The following is a 24222-nucleotide window of genomic DNA, read 5'->3' as shown; positions in this document are numbered from 1 at the left end:
GTGCTAGAGAAGACTCTTGAGAGTCCCTTGAACTGCAAGGAGATCCAACCAGTCCATTGTAAAGGAGATCAATCCTGGGTGTTCATTGGAGGGACTGATGCTAAAGCTGAAACTCCAATACTTTGGCCACCTCATGCGACAAGTTGACTCACTGGAAAAGACTCTGATGCTGGGAGGGCTTGGGGGCAGGAGGAGACGGGGACGACAGAGAATGAGATGGCTGGATGGCATCACCAACTCGATGGACATGGGTTTGAGTGAACTCCGGGAGTTGGTGATGGACAGGGAGCCCTGGCGTGCTGTGATTCATGGGGTCACAGAGAGTCGGACACGACTGAGCAACTGAACTGAACTGAGCTGAACTAGTGTTTAATTCTTCTTTGCTTCATATGTATCTTATTTTTCCCAGTTACTTTGAAACTGTCTTGAGGGATAAGGGCTATGTGTCATACTTCCCTGTTGTGTTTCAAAGTACATAATAGAATGCTTGGCACTTGGACCACTCAGTGAGAACTTAGTATGTATTTGTTAATTAATTGATTTTACTTTCCACTAGGACTGTGTTTCTTTTAGCCTCTTGTTGGATTTTCCACTCCTAATGGGTATTTAATGCTTTTCTCTCAGTTGAAAACTAGCAGCTATCATGAAAGGAATGTGCCAGAGATTTTCTTTTGATAATTTTATGTTTTCTGATGCCTTAATAGTTACCCTGTGGTACTGATGATCTAAATTTCATCTTTCTTTGATTAACATTTTAAATGTTTCTTTTTTTTTACCTAGTGGTTTGCGATAAAATCCCCAGATTGAACCTAAAGAATAATGTAAAAATGTACATTGTATATATCTATTACATACATATTTCTAATATACCTTTTAATTATGAATATATAGAATATTATTTTTAAAAATACCATGTTTGAAAAGGCCTCAGGAAATTTTTTTACTCTGCATATTTAACTCACTGATTTGTTTGTAAGAAAGCTGAGTAATTTGATAAGAAAGCTGAGGTTATAGTTGTCAAGTTGTTTTGAGCTCCAGGTTATTTTTCTTCTTCTCCTCAACTATGGGTGAGAAGAGGAGAATTACTGACCAGAGAGAGGAAGCTTGGTCTAAGAAGATAAAGAAATAGTAGGACTGCTGGAAACCTTTTTCTCAGCTGCTTGGGTCAGACATTATGTAAAAACAGAGTCTTAGCATCAAAGGATCTTGTGATAGAAAAGATAATGTGAGTTCTTTTTATTCTACTTTGGAACTTACTAAATGGAATGTTTTAAATGAACATACCACATAACAATACATTACATCATTTATGTATGAATACACATGTATAATACAGTTTCTTTCATACCCTTCAGCAATATACAGCTATATTCATACACTCAAATATGTATATGTCTTATATAAGAACATACATAAATGTAAGAGATAAGGATGTGCTGTTGCAAATTCTTCTTGGAATAAGGTGAGGTGTAAATTGGTAAAATAAAAAGTCATATATTATCCAGTTAATGTACACTCAATAAAAGTAGGTAGGTGGACATGTGTGAATGGTTTTGTGATCTTTTGGTCGAGTATTCAATGACTGGGAAAGAGGAGCCTTCTCAGCAAAGTAACCACACAGTGTGAAAGAGATTGAGAGTACATGTTAACTAAAAATCATAGTAACTTTATGATACTTTTTAATGATGCTTTTGGACTGGTATACAAATGACATACAGCTGTTTATAAAAAGTTGGTGTTTCTTTATAGTTTGACTTTATTTGGTTTTATTCTCATAGATGTTTTCTCCCAGATGTCCGATTCCAATGGCTTAATGATATTTAGCAAGTTTGACCAGTTTCTGAAGGAAGTTCTGAAGCTCCCAACAGCTGTCTTTGAAGGGCCATCTTTTGGTTACACAGAGCACTCGGTCCGTACCTGTTTTCCGCAGCAGGTAAGGTTGGTTTAATAGAGCGCAGGACTCGAAGAGCTCTCATCTGCCCCTCTACCTTCAGTCAGATGTTGCCAGATTGCTTCACTCTGGGGATATAGGTCTTGAATATGGGTGGGAAAAGAGCTTTAAATCAGAAGTGAAGTTGCTCAGTCGTGTCCGACTCTTTGCGACCCCGTGGGCTGTAGCCTACCAGGCTCCTCTGTCCATGGGATTTTCCAGGCAATAGTACTGGAGTGGATTGCCATTTCCTTCTCCAGGGGATCTTCCCAACCCAGGGATCGAACCCGGGTCTCCCTCACTGTAGACAAGACACTTTACCGTCTGAGCCACCAGGGAAGTCACCAAAGGAGGGGGTATAAAAAAGAGGGAGGAACAAAAATTCACCTGAGAATTCTTTTTGGGAGAGGGGAAGGAAGTCTTTTCTGAAAAAAATGATAGGATTTGAGATATTTCAAATTACTAAAAGTTTCCAGGAAAATATTTGAGATGAAGTATTTGTATTATTGCTACTAGACATATATTACTCTCCCTAGTGAGTTATTAACTGTGAAATATAGGAATTTTGATATAAAACTCTATGCAATTCAGATCATTGTTTCCTGAGCACCAAAGGCAAGCAATGCTGTACAACTGTCAACTGTCAGCTCACAGTCTCTCAAGAGTATACTGCCATTTTCATATAAAAGAAAGATAGACTTGATTTCTTCTTTATTCGTGAGTGTCCTTGTGTGGTCTTGCTCCAGACATTAGTGTGAGTATATTCCTGAGATCTTAACTGTGCCTCAAAGAACTCAGAGCAGAGTGGATGCTCGCTGTAGCAGCCATTTTTTTTTTTTCTTCCAGGTAGAGATGAGATAACAGAGCTTCATGCTACATTTAGAAAGTTCTGGAAAGCAGAGAATTTATGGTGCTAGTGGTAAAGAACCCGCCTGCCAATGCAGAAGACATATGAGACAAATCGGTTCAATCCCTGGTTATGGTTCGATCCCTGGTTTGGGAAGACCCCCTGGAGAAAGGCAGGGCAACTGACTCCAGTATTCTTGCCTGGAGAACTTCATGAACAGAGAAGCCTGGTGGGCTATAGTCCATAGGGTTGCACAGAGTCGGACACAGCTGAAGTGACTTAGCACACATGTTAAAATTAGTGGGTAAAAGATGAACGGAAATAGGATACTGACATAGTTTGAAAGTGTCTCGCCATAGAATATTTATTAATTATAAGGGAAACATAGTAATTTTGCAGTAGAGAAACCTGTCAGATAACCACTTTAACCAAGTGATCAAATCCACGTCTCCAGCAGAGGGAGAGACTGACAATCCTATTTCCTAGTAGGATGCCCTAAGAAATACCCAGTATTATTGCTGTGGTTCTCTTGAGAGAAAAGCACAGAGTTTCATTGAGGAAACATTCAGTAATGCCAAATGCAGGATTTCTACAATATAACTGGCCCACACACTTTAAAAGTTCAATGTCATGAAAGACAAAAAAAGACTGAGGAGCTGTTCCAGATTATAGGAGACTAAAGAGACATGAAAACTGAAACACAACCATGATCTGGATTTTTGTTGTTGTTATAAAGGATGTCATTGGGACAATAGAGAAAATCTGCATTGAAGCTTGTAAGCTAGATAGTAGTATTTTGTCAATAACATTGATTTCCTGATTTTGATACTTGTATTTAATCAAGAGAATGTCCTGATTTTGCAGAAATATAAAGTTATAAGTACATCTCTTCTGCAGTGTTAACATTCGAGGAGTCTGGGTTAATGGCAAGTGGGAATTTTTAAATAATCTTCTTATAGGCTTTCCATCAGAGAAGGCAATGGCAAGCCACTCCAGTACTCTTGCCTAGAAAATCCCATGGATGGAGGAGCCTGGTAAGCTGCAGTCCGTGGGGTCGCTATGGGTCGGACACGACTGGGCGACTTCACTTTCACTTTTCACTTTCACACATTGGAGAAGGAAATGGCAACCCACTCCAGTGTTCTTGCCTGGAGAATCCCAGGGACAGGGGAGCCTGGTGGGCTTCCGTCTATGGGGTCACACAGAGTTGGACACGACTGAAGTGACTTAGCAGCAGCAGCAGCAGGCTTTCCATAAATCTGAAATTATTTAGAAGTAAAGGGTTAAAATGGCTTCCCTGATAGCTCAGTTGGTAAAGAATCTGCCTGCAATGCAGGAGACCCCAGTTCGATCCCTGGGTCGGGAATGTCTGCTGGAGAAGGGATAGGCTACCTACTCCAGTATTCTTGGGCTTCTCTTGTGGCTCACTGGGTAAAGAATCCACCTGCAATGTGGGAGACCTGGGTTCAGTCCCTGGGTTAGGAAGATCCCCTGGAGAAGGGAAAGGCTTCAGTATTCTGGCCTAGAGAATTCCATGGATTGTATAGTCCATGGGATCACAAAGAGTCGGATACAACTGAGCAACTTTCAGTTTCAAAAGATTAAAATATGGGATATTTAGCCAGGCCATAGAATAACATATATCCATACATATATCCACCAAAAATTATATTACAGAACTTCCTGGAAGTTCTGACTTTGTTTTCCTGGACATTGAATAAAGTTTGGCAAGAGTTGACTGGTATATGAATATGTGTGTGTGTATTTCATAGGTATCCTAACTAAGCAAAATTTATAGTCTGTGTTAGCAAGCCTCTCGTTACCATTATAATCTAGTGTGCATCTTACCATTTTCATTGATTTGAAGACCCTTTCCATGCCTAACATCTCTCAAAATCTCTCGTATAGCCCATGGCATCTGACCATTGCTTTTGGCAGGTGGTGGTTATGATGGGTTGTCATTTCCTACTCATATGTAATAACTTGCTCATAGTTATTGCTGTCATAGGCACTTCAGCTGAGTTATGTCCCCTTTTGGTATTGCATGTGTTGTCATTTCAGATGTCCTCAGAGAGAGTATACTCTGATTCAGTATTAAAATGTTGTTGTAAACACAGAAAGTTGTGGGCATAACAGAAATAAATTTCGCATTAGTGAGATAAATATTCATCATTGGAGAAACTACATATTTTCTTACAAAGCAACATCAGGTGCTTTACAGAAGATTTTCTTTCTTTTTTTTTTTTTAAAGGAAGATATCCACAAATAGATGAAGCTGTGTTTTTATCATTGAGATACGACCAAAATCATTTCTTGTCAGTTGAAGCAGTGCCACTGAACCTTGCAAAATTGCCAAATCCTTCTGAATAGATGAAAGGAATTTCAGTTCATCAGGAGGCTGCTGGGACCGATTCACACGTCATGAAGGATTATAGTTAATTAAGTCATTGAGTTAGTTTAATTGGCTGAGTGTTTTTCTTTCTTAGTGGCAGGAAAAAAAATAATGGTGCATCTTACAAATGATGGTGTCTTAGATTGGATGAAATACAGCGTATAACATGGATTTTGATATGAACAGGTCTATGGTAATGAGGCCTATATCGCTGGCTTTCATTAGATTGAACAAAATGGCAGAGAGTTGAAACTGAGATTTTGCTCTATTTGGGCCTGTGGAGGAGAATGTCTTGCTAAACTATTCCTTAGGTAGAAATGATGATGGATCCAAGATTGTTTTCTTTTTTTAAGGTTAATTTTTAATGGAGTATAGTTGACTTATGTTTTCTTTTTTTTTTAAGAGATTTTTGTCAGTTAACAATGCTTACTGTGAACATTGCTGTAGAGGCCCTGCCCTCTGCTATTACTCATGAGCTGAGAGCAGGGTCTGATGATTCCCTGGCCAGGAGGCAGGGCTGGTGGTTGCTGGGTGTGCAGTGTTGGGGCTCTTGGCTCAGCTACTACTTCTCTGGGGTTCACTGGCGACCCAGTCTACATGTACTCCCTACGCTGGAGTCTGTGGTTCACTAGTCTTCGGGTTAAGCAGGAAAATCTTTGCCAAGAAAGATCTGAGAACCGTGGACTCCTAGTCACTTGACTTCCTGCCCTAATGGCAGCCTAAAAGAAGAGGACATGCCTGGCCAGATGCTGCTTTTGATTCATTATTCCTTTTAAGCAGAAGAAAATTTGAGTTTAAGTCATTATTTTAAAAAACATCCCTGTTGATGTCCCTATTTTGCTTTAAAAATAAACAAAAACAAACCTTGCAAACTCCTCATTGTCTACTGGATTGTTAGCCACACATGGTGGTGCTTATCAATCCAACCGCAGCCTGTATTTTCTCCTTCACTCCTGGTCTCTCCTACCCCTGTGCCTCAGGATGCCATGGGTTCTTTTTAGATATTGTCCCAGTGCCCTTTACATTCCCACCAGCAATGGGTAAGGCCATCTTTTTCTTTGCAGCCTTGCCAACAGCACATATTCTTTCATTTAGGATTTTTTTTGCCAGTCTGAGAGATGAGAAATGTTATCTCAGCATGGTTTTGATATGCATTTCACTTGTTTTGCATAAGCAGAAGTGATGTTCTTTCTTAGCCCTCACTGAAATGCAGTAACCACTGACCTTTTTTCTCTTCTGCAACGAAGCCCTCATATTTCATATCACAGCTAAATATCTCCTGGTCTTTGATGCTCTGAATCTTTCAATGTAGGATTAATTGCTTCCTGTTCTGCAGTCCCTGGCCAGTTATATGTAGCTCACTAATATCCTGAAGGGATGCACCTTGGTCTTCTTCAAATTTACATCCTTGTGACTAACAGTCTAGAAAATCATCAGTGCTTACTAGTTATTTGTTGGATTAATTGAGTAGTGGTTTTAAATCAAATATGGCATGAGAAAGTATCTGGGTTTGAATTCTAATCATAAGCTTAAAGCTTGTGGATATACTTGCAACCTTATTGTTTTCACTGATACTTTTATTCCATCATTTTCTTAAATGAGACAATCTTTTCAATGAGAAAAATACAGAATTTCAGATTTTTTAAAGATTTTTTCCATTTTTTAAAAGCTGTAATAAAGAAAAGTAGCTCTGACAAAAAGCACAGCAACTTTATATTGTTGTATCATTGTAAAGTATCCTAATTTTCAAAGTCCAAAATAAATCTGTGCTATGGACAAATTCAGAGCCTTTTAATAATTGAAGGCCAATCCATAACACTGGTCCCATAACCAGTTAATGTGTGTTTGCCCTTGTCAGTTTGTATAAAAACATTTTAATCTGAAAGATTTTTAAAATGATATTTTTAAGGCTTTTAGCTAAATGTTGTACACTGTTTAACTGATGACCAAGTAAGTCATAGGACAATGGATAAAAATTATTTACCTATTGCCCATAAGAAAATAGGAGTTTTTAATAAAAATGATGAGATTGGAAATTGCAATTATGATGATCTAATGCTAAATTATTTTACTTGTTTTCTCGTATTATTTTAGTGATACTGGATTTCTCACTTTTAAGAGATAATTTGTCCCCTCTTTTAATGCAGGAAAGTTGTAGCTCAAAGTGGAGGGAGGGAAGTGAGAATGGATGGCATCTAGACTAGTAATTGTCAGTATGGAGGATTAGAATAACAAAGGGCAGGGAGGTAGGTGACAAACTGAAACACTGGATTAAAAGAAAAATATGAAAGTACAGACAAAGATAAAAACAGCCTCAGTGTTTTATTGAGGACGGCATACATAAATCATGGTGTTTTTGCTCAGCGGATAAGGCAGCTGTTAAAATGATTTGAAAAGAAGACGTTGTAGCAAAACAATAAAGTATTGAATAAAACAACTTAAAAAACAGATCATATATTTTTATCTGCCCTATGTACATAACTCTATAGAAACATGCGCATTTGGAGGGAAATACAGAAAAATGAGAATTATAATAGGAATGTGCTTTATATGCAGTTTTATTACAAATATTGTGCTGTAAAAAATAGAGATGCAAAGCAGGCATTCAAGAGCAAAACCGAAATAAAACAAAAAGGTAGAGAAAGAGGCAGTCTGTTTTTCACATAGTTATTTTCTGAGTCACGAAATTTTAGAGCTAGGAATTCTGTCCCATGAGTTCTCAAACTTTCTGGTATCAGGACCATTTTCTACCCCAAAAAACATTTGAGAACCCCAGAGAGCTTTTGTCTAAATGGGTTATATCTATCACTATTTCCATGTTAGAAATTAAAATTGATAATTTAAAAATGTCAAATCATTTAAAAAGAACAATGACAAGCCTATTATATAGTAACACAAGTAAGTATTTTATGAAAAATATTCCAAAGCAAAAAAATTTAATGAAAATGCCATTGTTTTATATTTTTGGCAAATTTCTTTAATACTTGGCTCAATTGAAGGCAGCTGGATTCTAATATCTGCTTATCCATTCAATCTGTTGTGATATGTTGTTTTGGAGTAAGTATGGAAAAAATAATCTGGTCTCACACAGCTGTGTAGTTGGAAAAGGGAGGAATATTTTAAAAGCTTTTGCAGATAATTATAGATATGCCATGTTGCCTCTGGAACACTTCACCGTACACTCTTGAGAGAGTGAACTGGAAAAGACATAATATCTTAGTGTTATTATGGAAGTAGTTTTGGCCTCATGAACTCCCTGAAAATGATTTAGGAACCTCCCAGGGGGATCTCCGACCATACTTGGAGAACCACTGCTCTAGCCCTTGAGAGATAAGAAAACTGAAACCAGATTATTCAGTGATTTCCTCCCAAACCACATAGTTAGTGGAAGACAGAGTCATGGGACATGGTTCTTCTGGCTTCACTCCTTGTGCTTTCAGTGGACCTCCAATTATAGTATGATTTAGGACAACTTAGGACAAGAACTGACTCATTGGAAAAGATACTGATTCTGGGAAGGATTGAGGGCGGAAGGAGAAGGGGACGACAGAGGATGAGATGGTTGGATGTCATCACCAACGCGATGGACATGAGTTTGAGTGAACTCTGGGAGTTGGTGATGGACAGGGAAGCCTGGTGTGCTGCAGTCCATGGGATCACAAAGAGTTGGACATGACTGAGTGACTGAACTGAATTGAACTGAGGACAACTTTTGGAAACTAATCCTGAGTGTATTTATAAGGGAGTTCTGAGATATCAGATATATCCATTCCTCTATCTATGGACTTTTAGGTTGCTTTCATGTCCTGGCTGTTGTAGTGCTGCAATGAGCACTGGGGTGCATGTAGCCTTTTAGACCCTGTTTTCCTCTGGATATATACTGAGGAGTGGGATTACAGGGTCATGTGGTAGCTCTATGTTTAGTTTTTTAAGGAACTTTTTCATCTTGAAGATTTTTTAAAAACCTGTAAAACTCCATGATAGGTGATTCAAGACTTTTTAGGGAAAATAACATTAGGATTATAAGTGGCCTTGTAAAAATGTAAGTTTTAGCAAATATAAGATACAGATATATTAATTTAAACATTATCATGAATGATATGTTTAATATTTGTTAACTACCTCTGACTAGTTTAAAAAAACTCCCTAGCATCTTCTTTCTCAATTTTAAGTGGACGCTTTTAATTTTATTTTGGTTTATTGCAGTTATTTACATATCCACTGTAAGATATTTTCCATGTCCGAACCTCCATTCAAATGTTGGGTGACTTACTGGTTTTATTTTTATGTTGTTCACCCATTCCTCCCAATTTCCATTGAAATCTCAGAAACAGTAGTAACTTGGATGCCTGAGATGGAAAGCACTTTGGAAAACTTTAGCCTATTTGAGTAGGCATTTCTCAAACCACACCGTCAGTGTACAGCTGTGTATGGAGGGCCTTTGGGTGGCAACTTCCTGCTGTTATCACCCTCAACCCTCTTGCTTATACGTGAGACCCTTTCCCTCTCTCCATTCACTGCTGGCCTGTACTCTGGCTTGGATCTGAGACTTTGTATCAGATTTCTTCAGAAATAGTCTTTTGAAAGATACCTGAGTTGTTCTGATTCCAGTAGGACTTTTACAAGTCATTTAAATGTGTTATTCCTTTATTGTCTCATCTGTAAAATGAAGATAGTAATGCCTATTTATCTTTTTTCATTTCATATGTTTATTGAAATACAGTTGACTTACAATATTAGTTCCAGATGTGTGTGTGTTAGCCCGTCAGTAATATCTGACTCTTTGTGACATCATGGACTGTAGCCTGCCAAACTCCTCTGTCCATGGAATTCTTCAAGCAAGAATACTGGAGTGGGTTGCCATTCCCTTCTCCAAGTTTCAGGTGTACAGCACAATAATTCCATCCTAGCCTGTTTGTCTTATACAGTTGTTTTAAGACTCAAATAAAATAATGTAAGTGGAAATGCATTTGAATATAGCAATAGTATTTAGGATAGTGTGTTGCAATGTCTGTATTAATGCAGAATATTTATTTTGTTATAAAATTTCTCATGTAATTCATTACACCTTGGTTGTGAGAATCCTAAGTTAGCTTAACGTTAGAGTTTAGAGGTAACTTGAAAAAATAAGTTTTTTTTTTTTCTCTTCACAGAAAAAGATAATGCTAAATATGTTTTTAGACACAATGATGGCCGATCCTCCTCCCCAGTGCCTTGTCTGGCTACCTCTCATGCATAGGCTTGCCCACGTGGAGAATGGTAAGCAGAACTTTTATCATTCAGTCCCCTGAGCTACAGGAAGTATGTGAACTAATAAATATTATAATGTTCTTAGCTATTGTCACTGAAAATTGTAATTGACATTTGTTGGCACTCCATAATTTGAATTTGTAGTTTCAGTTTTCAAAGAAGAATATTTATTTGTCCAAAAAAAAAAGAAAAAAAAGAGGAAAGGGGAAATATTACTTAGGATACCAACATAGTAATATCAGGTCAGAAAACTTTGTGTTTCAAACTCTAGGCTTTTCCCCCCAAATTCCAGATGATTGTTTTCTGCTTGATCTCACCCAAATTAGCCATGACTTCCTTTTTTCCCCCTGTAGTTTATAAAAAGCTTAGCTCCAAAAAATTGAATGTATTAAATATCCACCATTAAAATTATAATTATTTTGGAATAGTTTAAAGGAAAGTAGCTAAGATAGAATTTGGTACTTGGTTTCACCAGTACTCAGTTTTTTTCTTTACTACTGAATTACTCTCAGTATGCTCCCCAAGTGCATGCATGCTAAGTTGCTTTCAGTTTAGTTCAGTTGCTCAGTCTGTCCGACTCTTTGCAACCCCATGAATCACAGCACGCCAGGCCTCCCTGTCCATCACCAACTCCCGGAGTTCACTCACACTCATGTCCATCGAGTCGGTGATGCCATCCAGCCATGTCATTCTCTGTCGTCCCCTTCTCTTCCTGCCCCCAATCCCTCCCAGCATCAGAGTCTTCTCCAATGAGTCAACTCGTCGCATGAGGTGGCCAAAGTATTGGAGTTTCAGCTTTGGCATCAGTCCTTCCAATGAACACCCAGGACTGATCTCCTTTAGACGCTTTCAGTTCAGTTCAGTCGCTCAGTCGTGTCCGACTCTCTGCGACCCCATGAATCACAGCATGCCAGGCCTCCCTGTGTTCTTGTGACCCCATGGACTATGTAGCCTGCCAGGCTCTACTGTCCATGGAATTCTCCAGGCAAGTATACTGGAGTGGGTTTCTTCCTGACCCAGGGATCAAACCTGTGTCTCTTGCATCTCCTGCTTTGGGAGGCGGGTTCTTTACCACTTGTGCCACCTGGGAATCTTTGTTTCACTTGGAATTGAAATGGTATTTATCTCTGAGTAACTTCTTATAGTATTGTTATCAGCTTATCTCCTTGTTTAGGTTGTTTCAGTTCATTAAAGGAAAGGCCTTAGTTTTCTCTGGACCTTCCCTTCTCTCTTGGCTCTTGCCTGTCTCTCCTTATTCCACAGAAGAGAAAGAGTAAAAGGTGACAGGCACTAAAAATGAGAGTCCTCTTCTTCATTTTGTAAGAATGAGAGAACGTAACTGTGCTCTCATATATTTTCTGCCTCCTATTCATATCTTTTATTATTTTTTTTTAACTTCTCAGCCTTTTGCCCAATTATGACTTTGGTTCACAAGTCCTTAGATGCAAGATTATTTTCCTAAAGTTCTGGAATTTCTTGAGTAGACTAAAACAGCTAAATTTTAAACAGGATTTTTGGAAAGAGATTTGTGCTATTATAACAATATTGCTTCCTTGGGGGAGCAATACTTTTATAGCCCTAAATGTTTTAGTAGTTTCATATCCAGCTCATTTTCATAAAATCACTTTATGTCTACTCTACCAAGTAGAGGGAATCTCATTTGTCGAGATGTATTATCATTATCCATATGAACATTTTGTTGTGACTTTCTACGTAGTATTTATTGATTACATTCTTATGTGATTAACACTTTGATTACTCTTTAGAAATATCTTGGTGACAATAATTTAAATTTCTTAGAGGAAGTTTATACTTTCAATTTCTCATTCCAGATTTTACTCTTTCAGTTATTCTTTAGTGATCTTGTTGCATTATTTTTTTCACCAAGTGCTCAGGTTTTGTCCTTGTTTGAGTCTTGATTCTCTAGTTAACCTACATTTTTGGAAGCAGGACTAGAAGTCCTTATAATTGAGAGAAGATTGCCTTTGTATCCATAGGGCTGTAAAGAGCTATTCAAATGATGATTTGACTATTACACCTCTCTTTCCTTTGACTTCGACTTCTTGTGTTCAGAATTGAATTGGCAAAGGGAACAATGTTGCTTTCAACATTTAAAAGTATAAATAACAATCTGTAATACACAGTTGTACATTTATTGCCCAGTTTCCACTCAATGAGTTGGACTTTCAGGCCCGAGTAACCCTTATAAATCCTAACTGCCAGCTGGCGGTTTTCCACGAGGTAAGATGCTGTGTGAGGTGGAGAAAAGACTGGCAGGTCACTGAGTTTCCCTTCCTCCAAATCACTGCCCCTTCATTGGTTAGATTACTTTATTATATGTCAGTACTTAGAGCTCTTACCTAAAACTAGTACTTTTTTTTTAAATAAAAAAAAATTTTTTTTTAATTGAAGGATGATGGCTTTACAAAATTGTGTTGGTTTCTGCCAAACCTCAACATGAATCAGCCATAGGTGTGCATATGTCCCCTCCCTCTAGAGCCTCCCTCCCACCTCCCTCCCCATCCCACCCCTCTAAGTTGTTACAGAGCCCCGGTTTGAGTTCCCTGAGTCATACAGTAAATTCCCATTAGCTATCTGTTAAAACTAGTACTTCGATGTGGCTTGCCTTACTTTTTTTTTTTTTTTCACCAGTTCCCATTTGCTCCCCAGTGTGTAATAGTATTTAATTCAACAAACATTTCAAGACCATCAATCCAAGGGACTGTGTGAAATACCACTCGCAGGTAATAGAGACACATAGCATGTCGTCCTGGCCCTCACAGATTTTATGTTAATGAAGGAGATGTGTCCACAGCTAACAATATACATCTCTTTAAAAGAAATAGGATTGGAAGAGAAATTTGGAGTGAAGGTGTCTCTCCTCCTTACTTATACATATACCTAAGCTTTGAGACATGAACGACGTTTTAAAGAAGGAAATTGATTGGTTTCTAAGGTGGATTGTAATAGATTCTTAACGGGACATTTTGGTATTGTCTTTTTATTTCAGTGAATGGCTGGTTCACTTCAGTTCAGTCAGTTAGCCCTGTCCGACTCTTTGTGCCCCCATGAACCGCAGCGCGCCAGGCCTCCCTGTCCATCACCAACTCCCCGAGTTTACCCAAACTCATGTCCATTGAGTCAGTGATGCCATCTAACCATCTCATCCTCTGTCGTCCCCTTCTCCTGCCGTCAATCTTTCCCAACATCAGGATCTTTTCCAGTGAGTCAGCTCTTTGCATCAGGTGGCCAAAGTATTGGCGCTTCAGCTTCCACATCAGTCCTTGCAGTGAATGCCCAGGACTGATCTCCTTTAGGAGGGACTGGCTGGTTAGATGATTTCCTTTAGAAGGGACTGGCTGGTTAGATGATCTCCTTTAGGAGGGACTGGCTGGTTAGATGAACTGAATAGCAGACAGTTGCAGGCCTTCACTTCTAGTTGTGTTTTCACCTTGGCTTTTTTGTTACATTTGGTCTCCCACTGCCCTGACCTTCTCCAAATGACAATGACTTCTCTCTCTCTCCCTGGCCCTCTCCTCCCCGCCCTCAAGTCTTCCACCCTGTGGAGTGCTCCTATTGCCGCTGCGAGAGCATGATGGGTTTCCGGTACCGGTGCCAGCAGTGCCACAACTACCAACTCTGCCAAAATTGCTTTTGGCGAGGCCATGCCAGTGGCCCTCACAGCAACCAACACCAGATGAAGGAGCATTCCTCTTGGGTAACTGCTCTGTGTCTCAGTCTCTGTCCCCAGCGCTTGTCTGTTTCATCGGTAACAGCACTAAGGGCTTCTTTCCTGATAGATGCCTATCACATGAGGATATGGCGTCATAAAATAGTAACCCTGACTTTTATGATGGGGTTTGCGGATATGTTGTGCTTTATCACTTGATTTGACAAGCAGAGTTGTTGTTTGTTTGTTTTAACATTTTGCAATTTTGTATTCATGTTAAATAAAATATCACCAGCATATTCCCTTGACAAGACATTTGCTTTCACAAAACTGAGCTTTGTGTTTACATCTGTGTCATACGTATTAAAGATGTTCCAGAGTGTATTTTGTGCTTTTCTTGAGCATTTAGGGTTAATGCTGCAGTGCACATGCTTTTGATGAAATCTTTGTGCACATTCTAAATTATCTCATTAACATAAGTTCCTACAAGAAGCTAGCTGTGTTATGAGGAAGATTTAGATTTCTTTTTTGCAAACAAATTTTATTCATGCTTATAGGATTTAAATGTTGCAAAGAAAGCTGCATAAGATGAAGTTAGATTTTTACCTCTTGAAAATTCGGGAAATACTATATTTTACAGTTGCCACATTGATGTCTACTTTCAAAAGTAATCTTTTAAATAACAATATTTAGGTGGAGGTCAGTGTTTAACTTTTCTGTGTAGTGTTTATAAATCATATAAGAAGTTTAGCATCAGTCATTTTTTTTCTTCTCTCCTTCCAATTTATTTCCAGAGTTTAAAAAAATGCCATATTTTTATTTCCTAACAGTTGCTATAGCCTTGTTTTAAAACTTTTCCCTCTAGTTCTTGTTTGTTGATTGGTTGGTTGGTTTGCTAAAAGGTAGAAAAATATTTAGGGTCGTAAGTATAATTGTGGATCTAGGTTCTTTAGCCTGGGCATCGTACTAAACTTTAAGTATTAGAAAGCTTCATTATTGGGGGCTGGGAGCAGGTCTTTTTTCTTTTAGTTAACCTTCTTAAAACTCAACCAAGAAAAAAGCAAATAAGGGATTAGTTAAAAACCAAGAGCAAACTTTAATCGTGTGTGCTTTATTTCCTACATCTTTGATAATGTGTTAGAGATCATTTTTTTATTAGATGACTTTTCAGTTACAATTAAACCATAAAATTTTTTTAAACTGAACCTCCTGTCCTGAGTCTTGTTGTATTGTAAATTCTAATTTTTTTTTTTGGTTGAGGAGACATTATTTTAGATTTTTTAAAAAGGCAAAGGTGGGGGGGAACACTGATAGTTTATTCTCTTTCATTGGCTAGAAAGAATTTATAGATTTTAAAATTGTCACTTTTTCTTTAAGTTTAAGTATCCCATGCTGTTAATTGACTTTTTAGTATTTTTTGACTGTTCCTTGTTTAGGGTCTCGCTCTTTACACTGAGATAGCTCTTTGCTGTATCAGAATGATTGGATTCTCTGAGTGTATCTACTGAAAATTCTCCTTCTAGATGTCAGGGCTAGGAGGATGAGGATCTTCTTTTTCACCTTGGTTTAAACTTGCTCATTTAGCTAATTTATAACCCTTGTAGAAATGGGAATTTTACATTTACTTAAACATCAGTGACTGAATATTGCTTTATGATTTACAAAGCAGTTTTTCATACCCTGTTGATCTGTAGTATACCTAAAGTACAGAAATCACAAGTGAATTTTTAAATTTCTATTTGATCCTCACAACACTCTTGTGAAGTAAGTCTTATACCCATTTTTAAAAAATTTCAGTTTTGTTATTGTTTTCTAGTTTATTCATTCATTTTTGTGGTGGTGACTTAAGATTTCAAGAAAATCAAGTGTAATCAGCATACGTAATTTTAATGCTGGTGTCATAAATGTGTCAGTTCTGAATTTTGATGAGTATGTGCATTACGATGGTAAATGCATCCTGGGAGGATCTTTTAGCAGAGTGTGTGTGTCTGTGTGTGTGTAACTTGTTTTTAAGATTAGGGCTCTGTGTGCAATGTTCTTGTTCTTTGAGGAAGATATGGGTGAATTTTGAGGCTAATTGGGTAAAGAAGTTTTCCACCTAAGAAAACATATATAATCAGTTTAATGGTAATTTTTTTGAAGTTTGTTCACTATATTTGTATTAATATTTTAAATGAACGTTTCTCTGTATGTTTCCAACAGATGAATTTAGTGTGCATGAATTCCATTGTAGATTTGATATGTATATTGTTGGTGCTTGGAATTTTTATTTTTCCAAAAGTTCTGTTTAATGTTTTATGTAAGTAACTATGCAGTATACTTCATTATTCTTTTAGTCATAAATCCATTCTTTTACCTTTGTTATAGAAAAGAAGCCATATGGTACCATACCTGTGATTCATTCTGTCCATTTATTATTTATTCAAAAGATATTTTTTGAGCACCTGCTATGTTCCAGGCAGTGTAAAAGGCTTATGACATCTGTCTGTGAACAAACCAGACAAAGGCTCCTACCCTCAGTTCAGTTCAGTTGCTCAGTCATGTCCGACTTTTTGTGACCCCCATGGACTATAGCATGCCAGGCTTTCCTGTCCATCACCGACTCCCAGAGCTTGCTCAAACTCATGTCCATTGAGTTGGTGATGCCATCCAACCATCTCATCATCCTCTGTCATCCCCTTCTCCTCCCGCCATCAGTCTTTCCCAGCATCAGGGTCTGTTCAAATGAGTCACTTCTTCACATCAGGTGGCCAAAGTATTAGAGTTTCAGCTTCCGCATCAGTCCTTCCAATGAATATTCAGGACTGATTTCTTTTAGGATTGACTGGTTTGTTCTTTTTGCTGTCCAAGGGACTCTCAGGAGTCTCCAACACCAGAGTTCAAAAGCATCAATTCTTCGGTGCTTAGCTTTCTTAATAGTCCAGCTCTCACATCCATACATGATTACTGGAAAAACCATAACTTTGACTAGACGGACCTTTGTTGGGCAAAGTAATGTCTCTGCTTTTTAATATGTTGTCTAGGTTGGTCATAACTTTTCTTCCAAGGAGCAAGCGTCTTTTAATTTCATGGCTGCAGTCACCATCTGCAGTGATTCTGGAGCCCAAAAAAATAAAGTCTGACCCTGTTTCCATTGTTTCCCCATCTATTTGCCATGAAGTGATTGGACCGGATGCCATGATCTTCATTTTTTGAATGTTGGGTTTTAAGCCAGCTTTTTCACTCTCCTCTTCCTATCCTGGTGGAGCTTAAATTTTAAGGGGTGTTAAAGAGACCACTGCTGCTGCTGCTGGAGCTTGCCAACATCACTGTTCTCCTGTTCTTGCTGGGCACACATCTAGACTACATTTTTCAGCCCCTCTGTATCTAAAAGGACCATGTGAATAACTTACCAGGGGAATGTGATTAGAGTGATACATGTCTTTCCAGAACAAGGCAGTTAATAGCTGGTTGCCTTTTCTATTTTCTTTATCAGCTTAATGGAGAGAATTTCTTTAGGATCCAGAGAGGGTGAAACTATAATATTTCTTAAGGACCCAGAGAAGGTAAAACTATAAAGAGAATTTCTTTAGGACCCAGAGAGGGTGAAAATATAAAATGAAAGGAAACTGAGTCTTTGAACAATGGGTGAGAAGAATATCCTGCCAGCCTGTGTGACTCTCATGGGAGCAAGAAAGAAACCTTGTATTAAGCCACTGAGGTTTTAGTTTTTGCTACAGTGGTTGATACTAGAAGTGGAGTTCTATTAAAACAAAACCTTTAAATTTGTTTCATTGTCTTAGCAGTCAGGTAGCAGACTGATGAGGACACTGACATTGGGGATGCGAAGGACAGAAACCCAGGTTCCGCAGAGGCGACCGGTTTGGTAAATTTGTCATCCATGATAACTTGGACAACCTACCTCATGCCAGGTTAACTCTTGGTCAAACATTGGAAAAGGTCATAGTGTGTGTTGACTTATTATTAAGGTATTACGTGAAAGAGAGGAGTTAAGGAAAGAATTGGCTAGTTTTCAAGCAAAAAAAAACGAAAGAGAATAGAGAAAGTTCAGAGAGTTGGGGCAGAGAAAGGAAAAGCAGACTGTTTCTAGAGAGCAGGAGATAAGAGTTGAGAGAGGCTTTGAGCATCAAAGACCTAGTAAACATTCTCAGCTGAAAAAAAGTAACCCAGTCCTGTGGCCAAGCTCAGATGAAGGGTGAGAGTCCATCGGAACTGCTGCTCTCACCAGAATTATCTTGCTCCCACCTGCATAGCTTCTGATTTACTGGCTTCAGGATACACAGAACCTGGACACAGGCCATTTTTGAAAGTTCCCCCAAGTGATTCTGTTTTGCAGCCAGAGTTGGAAACCGCTGACCTATTGTTTCATCTGGCCTCCAGGTGGCTGCTGTTAGTTGAAAGCAAGAGTCATGGAGGCAAACACATAAATCAGGATTGAGAATTATGTCTGAGAAAGAACTTTGTGTGTGGTTTCTGGCACATGGAACTGACTGGAAACAAATAGATCAAAGGCCTGCTAAGTTTTTGAAGGAATTATATTGGCAATGGGACCATGAGCCTGACTATTTGAGCTGTAAATGTAAAACTATTTAAGGACCCAGAACTTGCTCTGGAAAGAGGTGGGTTGTGAAGGTTGTACAGCCCCTTAGGAGGGCATGCCAGAGCCCACTTGAGCCAAGGAGGATATTGGATGAAGAAGAACCTTCTGCTCTTGCCCTAATGTTATATGTTGGGACTCGGGAGGGCGGGTGCAGATAACATGCCTGTTCAGTTCATAGGATGCAACCTCAGGAACTGCGTGTTGTCTTGATGAAGGAGAGTGTGCAAGAGGCAGAGGTCCTGCACTTGTAGTTAGATGCCCTGACTAAATGGGATTTTAGGTTTGCTTTTGGGTAGTGGGGGAGGTTTGAGTGTATTCCCTGTGTAGCAGAAGAAAGATTAGAATTACTTACCAGTATCCATGCTTTCCTTTTCTCCCTGGATCAGTTCAGTTCAGTCACTCAGTTGTGTCCGACTCTTTGCAACACCATGCACTGCAGCATGCCAGGCCTCCCTGTCCATCACCAACTCCCAGAGTCCACACAAACCCATGTCCATTGTGTTGGTGATACCATCCAACCGTATCATCCTCTGTCGTCCCCTTCTCCTCCTGCCCTCAATCTTTCCCAGCATCAGGGTCTTTTCCAATGAGTCACTTCTTCACATCAGGTGGCCAAAGTTTGGAGTTTCAGCTTCAGCATCAGTCCTTCCAATGAATATTCAGGACTAATTTCCTTTAGGATTGACTGACTGGATCTCCTTGCAGTCTAAGGGACTCTCAAGAGTCTTCTTCAACACCACAGTTCAAAAGCATTAATTCTTCTGCACTCATCTTTTTTTATACTCCAACTCTCACATCCATACATGAATGACTACTGGAAAAACCATAGCTTTGACTAGATGGACCTTTGTTGGCAAAGTGATGTCTCTTGGGTATATAACTAGATTTTATAACCCATCCTCCTTGTAGCCAGTTGGGCTGTGAGACTAGTTCTTACCAATGGAATTTGTTTGGAAGTGATCTATATTAGGGTCAAGGTTCAGTTCAGTTCAGTCGCTCAGTCATGTCTGACTCTTTGCGACCCCATGAGCCGCAGCACGCCAGGCCAACCTGTCCATCACCAAATCCCAGAGTCCACCCAAACCCATGTCCATTGAGTTGGTGATGCCATCCAACCATCTCATCCTCTGTCATCCCCTTGTCCTCCTGCCCTCAATCTTTCCCAGCATCAGGGTTTTTTCAAATGAATCAGCTCTTCACATCAGGTGGCCAAAGTATTGGAGTTGCAGCTTCAAAATCAGTCCTTCCAATGAACACCCAGGACTGATCTCCTTAAGATGGACTGGTTGGATCTCCTTGCAGTCCACGGGACTTTCAAGAGTCTTCTGCAACACCACAGTTCAAAAGCATCAATTCTTCGGTGCTCAGCTTTCTTTATAGTCCAACTCTCACATCCATACATGACCACAGGGTCGAGGTCAGTCAGTTCAGTTCAGTTCAGTTGCTCAGTCATGTCCTACTCTTTACGACCCCATGGATCGCAGTACGCCAGGCCTCCCTGTCCATCACCAAATCCCGGGGTTCACTCAGACTCATGTGCATCGAGTCAGTGATGCCATCCAGCCATCTCATTCTCTGTCATCCCCTTCTCCTCCTGCCCCCAATCCCTCCCAGCATCAGGGTCTTTTCCAGTGAGTCAACTCTTTGCATGAGGTGGCCAAAGTATTGGAGTTTCAGCTTCAGCATCAGTCCTTCCAATGAACACCCAGGACTGGTCTCCTTTAGGATGGACTGGTTGGATCTCCTTGCAGTCCAAGGGACTCTCAAGAGTCTTCTCCAGCACTACAGTTCAAAAGCATCAATTCTTTGGCGATCAGCTTTCTTCACAGTCCAACTCTCACATCCATACATGACCATGGGAAAAACCATAGCCTTGACTAGACGGACCTTTGTTGGCAATTGCTGTACAGGGTCGAGGTAGTTTACAGCAATTGTGTCTTCTCCAGTCTCTCTGTCTTTACCCTTCCCACTCCCTCTGTACATTTGCCTAAATGAAAGGGTCTCTGTTAGTTCCCAGAGGCAGAGTCCTTAGATGAAAGGAAACTGGGTACCTGAATGCCTGGATCAGAACCCGTCTGCCAGTTTACACTCTCACATGAGCAAGAAATCAGAAAAAGGAATGAAGGGTAGGAGTGGGGAGAGTTTTAGAGGCCTTGGTGACAAAATGAGATTTGAGCGGTCTTAGATGTTTGCCTGCAGACATCTGGGAAGAGCAGGAGTTTTCAGTGTCATGGCTGTAGGAGCAAGACTATGCCAATATTCAGGGAACAAAAAAAAAAACAAACCAGAGTAGACAGAGTGGACAGAGCAAGGGGAGAGTTGTAGGAGAGGAGGTCAAAGAGGTAACAAGGGCCTTGGTGGCCATCGTAAGGACTTTGACTTTTACTATGAGTGAAAGGAGGAATCTTTAGGGTTTTGAGTAGAAAAATAGCTTGCATTGATTTATATTTTAAAATGATCAGTCTGGATGCTAACGGACTGGTTCCAAATAGGAAAAGGTGTACGTCAAGGTTGTATATTGTCACCTTGCTTATTTAACTTATATGCAGAGTACATCATGAGGAACGCTGGGCTGGAAGAAGCACAAGCTGGAATCAAGATTGCTGGGAGAAATATCAATAACCTCAGATATGCAGATGACACTACCCTTATGGCAGAAAGTGAAGAGGAACTAAAGAGCCTCTTGATGAAAGTGAAAGAGGAGACTGAAAAGGTTGGCTTGAAGCTCAACATTCAGAAAACAAAGATCATGGCATCTGGTCCCATCACTTCATGGGAAATAGATGGAAACACAGTGGAAACAGTGTCAGACTTTATTTTTTTGGGCTCCAAAATCACTGCAGATGCTGATTGCAGCCATGAAATTAAAAGACGCTTGCTCCTTGGAAGGAAAGTTATGACCAACCTTGATAGTATATTAGAAAGCAGAGACATTACTTTGCCAACCAAGGTCCGTCTAGTCAAGGCAATGGTTTTTCCCGTGGCCATGTATGGATGTGAGAGTTGGACTGTGAAGAAAGCTGATCGCCGAAGAATCGATGCTTTTGAACTGTGGTGTTGGAGAAGACTCTTGAGAGTCCCTTATACTGCAAGGAGATCCAACCAGTCCATTCTAAAGGAGATCAATCCTGGATGTTCATTGGAGGGACTGATGCTAAAGCTGAAACTGCAATACTTTGGCCACCTCATGCGACGAGTTGACTCAGTGGAAAAGACTCTGATGTTGGGAAAGGTTGGGGGCAGGAGGAGAAGGGGACGACGGAGAATGAGATGGCTGGATGGCATCACCGACTCTGTGGACATGAGTTTGAGTGTACTCCGGGAGTTGGTGATGGACAGGGAGGCCTGGCGTGCTATGATTCATGGGGTCACGGAGAGTCGGACACGACTGAGCGACTGAACTGAACTGAACTGAACTGAACTGGATGCCATGTAAAAAGTGAACAGTGGAAGGAAAAGATAGAAGCAGGCCATTTTGGAGAGGTAATTGCAGTAATTAAACAAGACATGATAGGATATTAGCAGTAGAGATAAAAAGAATTAGTAGGAGATAAAAAGAACTGAATTAAGACATATTTTATGAATCTGTTTCATGGGTTGAATGTGGCTTGTGAGAGGAAAGGAGTCCAAGTTTGAAATGCTAAGATTTTGTCCTAATCATTAGAAGGATGGAATTGCCATCAGCAGAGATGGGGAAGGTTTGGGCTAAAGATCATTTAACAGTGATTTAAAAAAAATCCAAAAACCTATAACACTACATCTACAATACTTTAAAAGAATCTTCCTCCAAATCTGAATCATTTAAATATGGCAATAAAAATTCTACTAAATATGATGAGTAGTTATTTGAATAAAGTTTTCCTTTTAAAAGTATAATTTAATAGAAAATATGATCATCTCTGTGACTGAGTTAACCACTTAAATCCTCGTTCAGATCATAAGGCTGGGATGATTGACAGGAGCCATCTCTGTGTGGGCCTCTGAATGTGGCTTGTGCTTTTCATGGCGTGGATACTATGTTTTAAGAGAGAACATCCCCGCAGGAAGCAACTGGAGTACCAGCATGCCTGGAGCGCTGGGGAAAGCCGCAAGGCCTTGTCTGACCTGGCTGTGAAGTTATATCATAATACTCCACCATATTCTGTTGGTCACAGTTGCTAAGGCTAGAGAAGGGACTTCATCTCTGATGATGGTGGGGTGATGATAAAATTCATCACAGTGGAGCATGGGTGGCAGGAGAGATCACTGCAGTTATGTTTGAAAAATACAGTCTGCCACCCAGAGAATAAAGCCTTACAATCTGAACAAAGATTTCCATGCAGCCAAGGAGACTATCAAGTTTTTCTACTAAATTAGTACAGTTTGGCGGCATTAAGTTTATTCGTATTGTTGTGCAGCCATCACTGCCATCCATCTCTGGGACTTCTTCATCTTCCCAAACTGAAACTCTTAACTCTTCCTTGATATGCAAGGTGGATGGAGATAAACAAGCCTGCTCCTACTCCTTGCCTTCCTCCTGCCTTCCATTCTGATCTTCACTTTACCAAGAGAAACTTGACCAATTCCCAGGTGGTCGTCACTTCACGGTAGGGAGTATGTGTGTGTGTACAAAGTACTTGTACCGCAGTACAGTTTGTTGGTAGAATATCTTGGTAGAGGTAGTTATGTAACTTAGCTGAGGATATGGAAATTTCACCTTTCTTCCCACCAGATGGCAGACTCCACCTCAGAACAAAGTTACTTATCCTATACTTGAAAACCTATAAATGACAACGTATTAGATTTAACAACCTCTATTACTATGATTGCTTGTTTTCTTTTCTGAGTAAATGTTAATGGGCAACTCATATATGTCCAGTGTAGTTGTTTGGGCAGTAATGATATTAAACCGTTTACTTGAAGGAATCAGAGAAGCTTATGTTGTTATAGGCTTGAAACAATTAAGACTGTTGACTTTTGTCAGAAGCAGTATTTCATTTTCATGTGGTCAGTGTACCTCTCCTCCCATCTCTAAAATTCTGAAAGATGGTGTGCCTTCATGGAGGAAGAGGTATGTTTCTTGGCCATGCCCCTGTTTAGTTCTAAATAGTTACATGTCATGTTCAACAGCTACTTTGTACATAGTACAAAACTAGGCAGGAAGACTATTTTTTACTTTTTTTTAACCTTTATTATTTGTTGTTTTGGTTGTACCACTTGACGTGTGGGATCCTAGTTCCCTGACCAGGGATCAGACCCATGCTCCTTGCATTGGAAGAGTAGAGCCTTAATCACGGGCCCACAGGGGACATCCCAGGAGGACTATTTTTTAAAGGCGTAAAACAGTATCCTCACTTTTAGCAAGTTATAGCAAGAGGTGAGATGCACAGGTGAAGAAAATTGGTACAAAATCTAGTCCCTTAGACCAGTGCCCCATGCTCCTCAGAGAAACTGCTGAGACTTGCACAGTGTAGCTTACACTCCTTGTTGACAGCAAGGAGAGCAAACCAGTCAATCCTAAAGGAAATCAACCCTGAATATTCATTGGAAGGAC

The 24222-nt window shown here is 39.6% G+C and overlaps 1 protein-coding gene across 1 annotated transcript in view; it reads left to right on the top strand.

The window, feature by feature from the left end:
• The window catches only part of DTNB (dystrobrevin beta), a 256908-nt gene that overhangs the window by 79397 nt on the left and 153289 nt on the right, over positions 1 to 24222 (top strand). The window contains 3 exon segments of the mRNA XM_088841232.1: positions 1779 to 1933; positions 10323 to 10428; positions 13971 to 14137. Coding sequence (XP_088697358.1) covers positions 1779 to 1933; positions 10323 to 10428; positions 13971 to 14137 — 428 coding nt within the window.

The sequence above is a fragment of the Moschus berezovskii genome, chromosome 11 (assembly GCF_049115385.1).
Source record: "Moschus berezovskii isolate FMDL1 chromosome 11, NW_MosBer_1.0, whole genome shotgun sequence".
Lineage (NCBI taxonomy): Eukaryota > Metazoa > Chordata > Mammalia > Artiodactyla > Moschidae > Moschus > Moschus berezovskii.
Note: the sequence above shows the minus strand (reverse complement) of the source record. Positions and strands in the feature narration are given on the sequence as shown.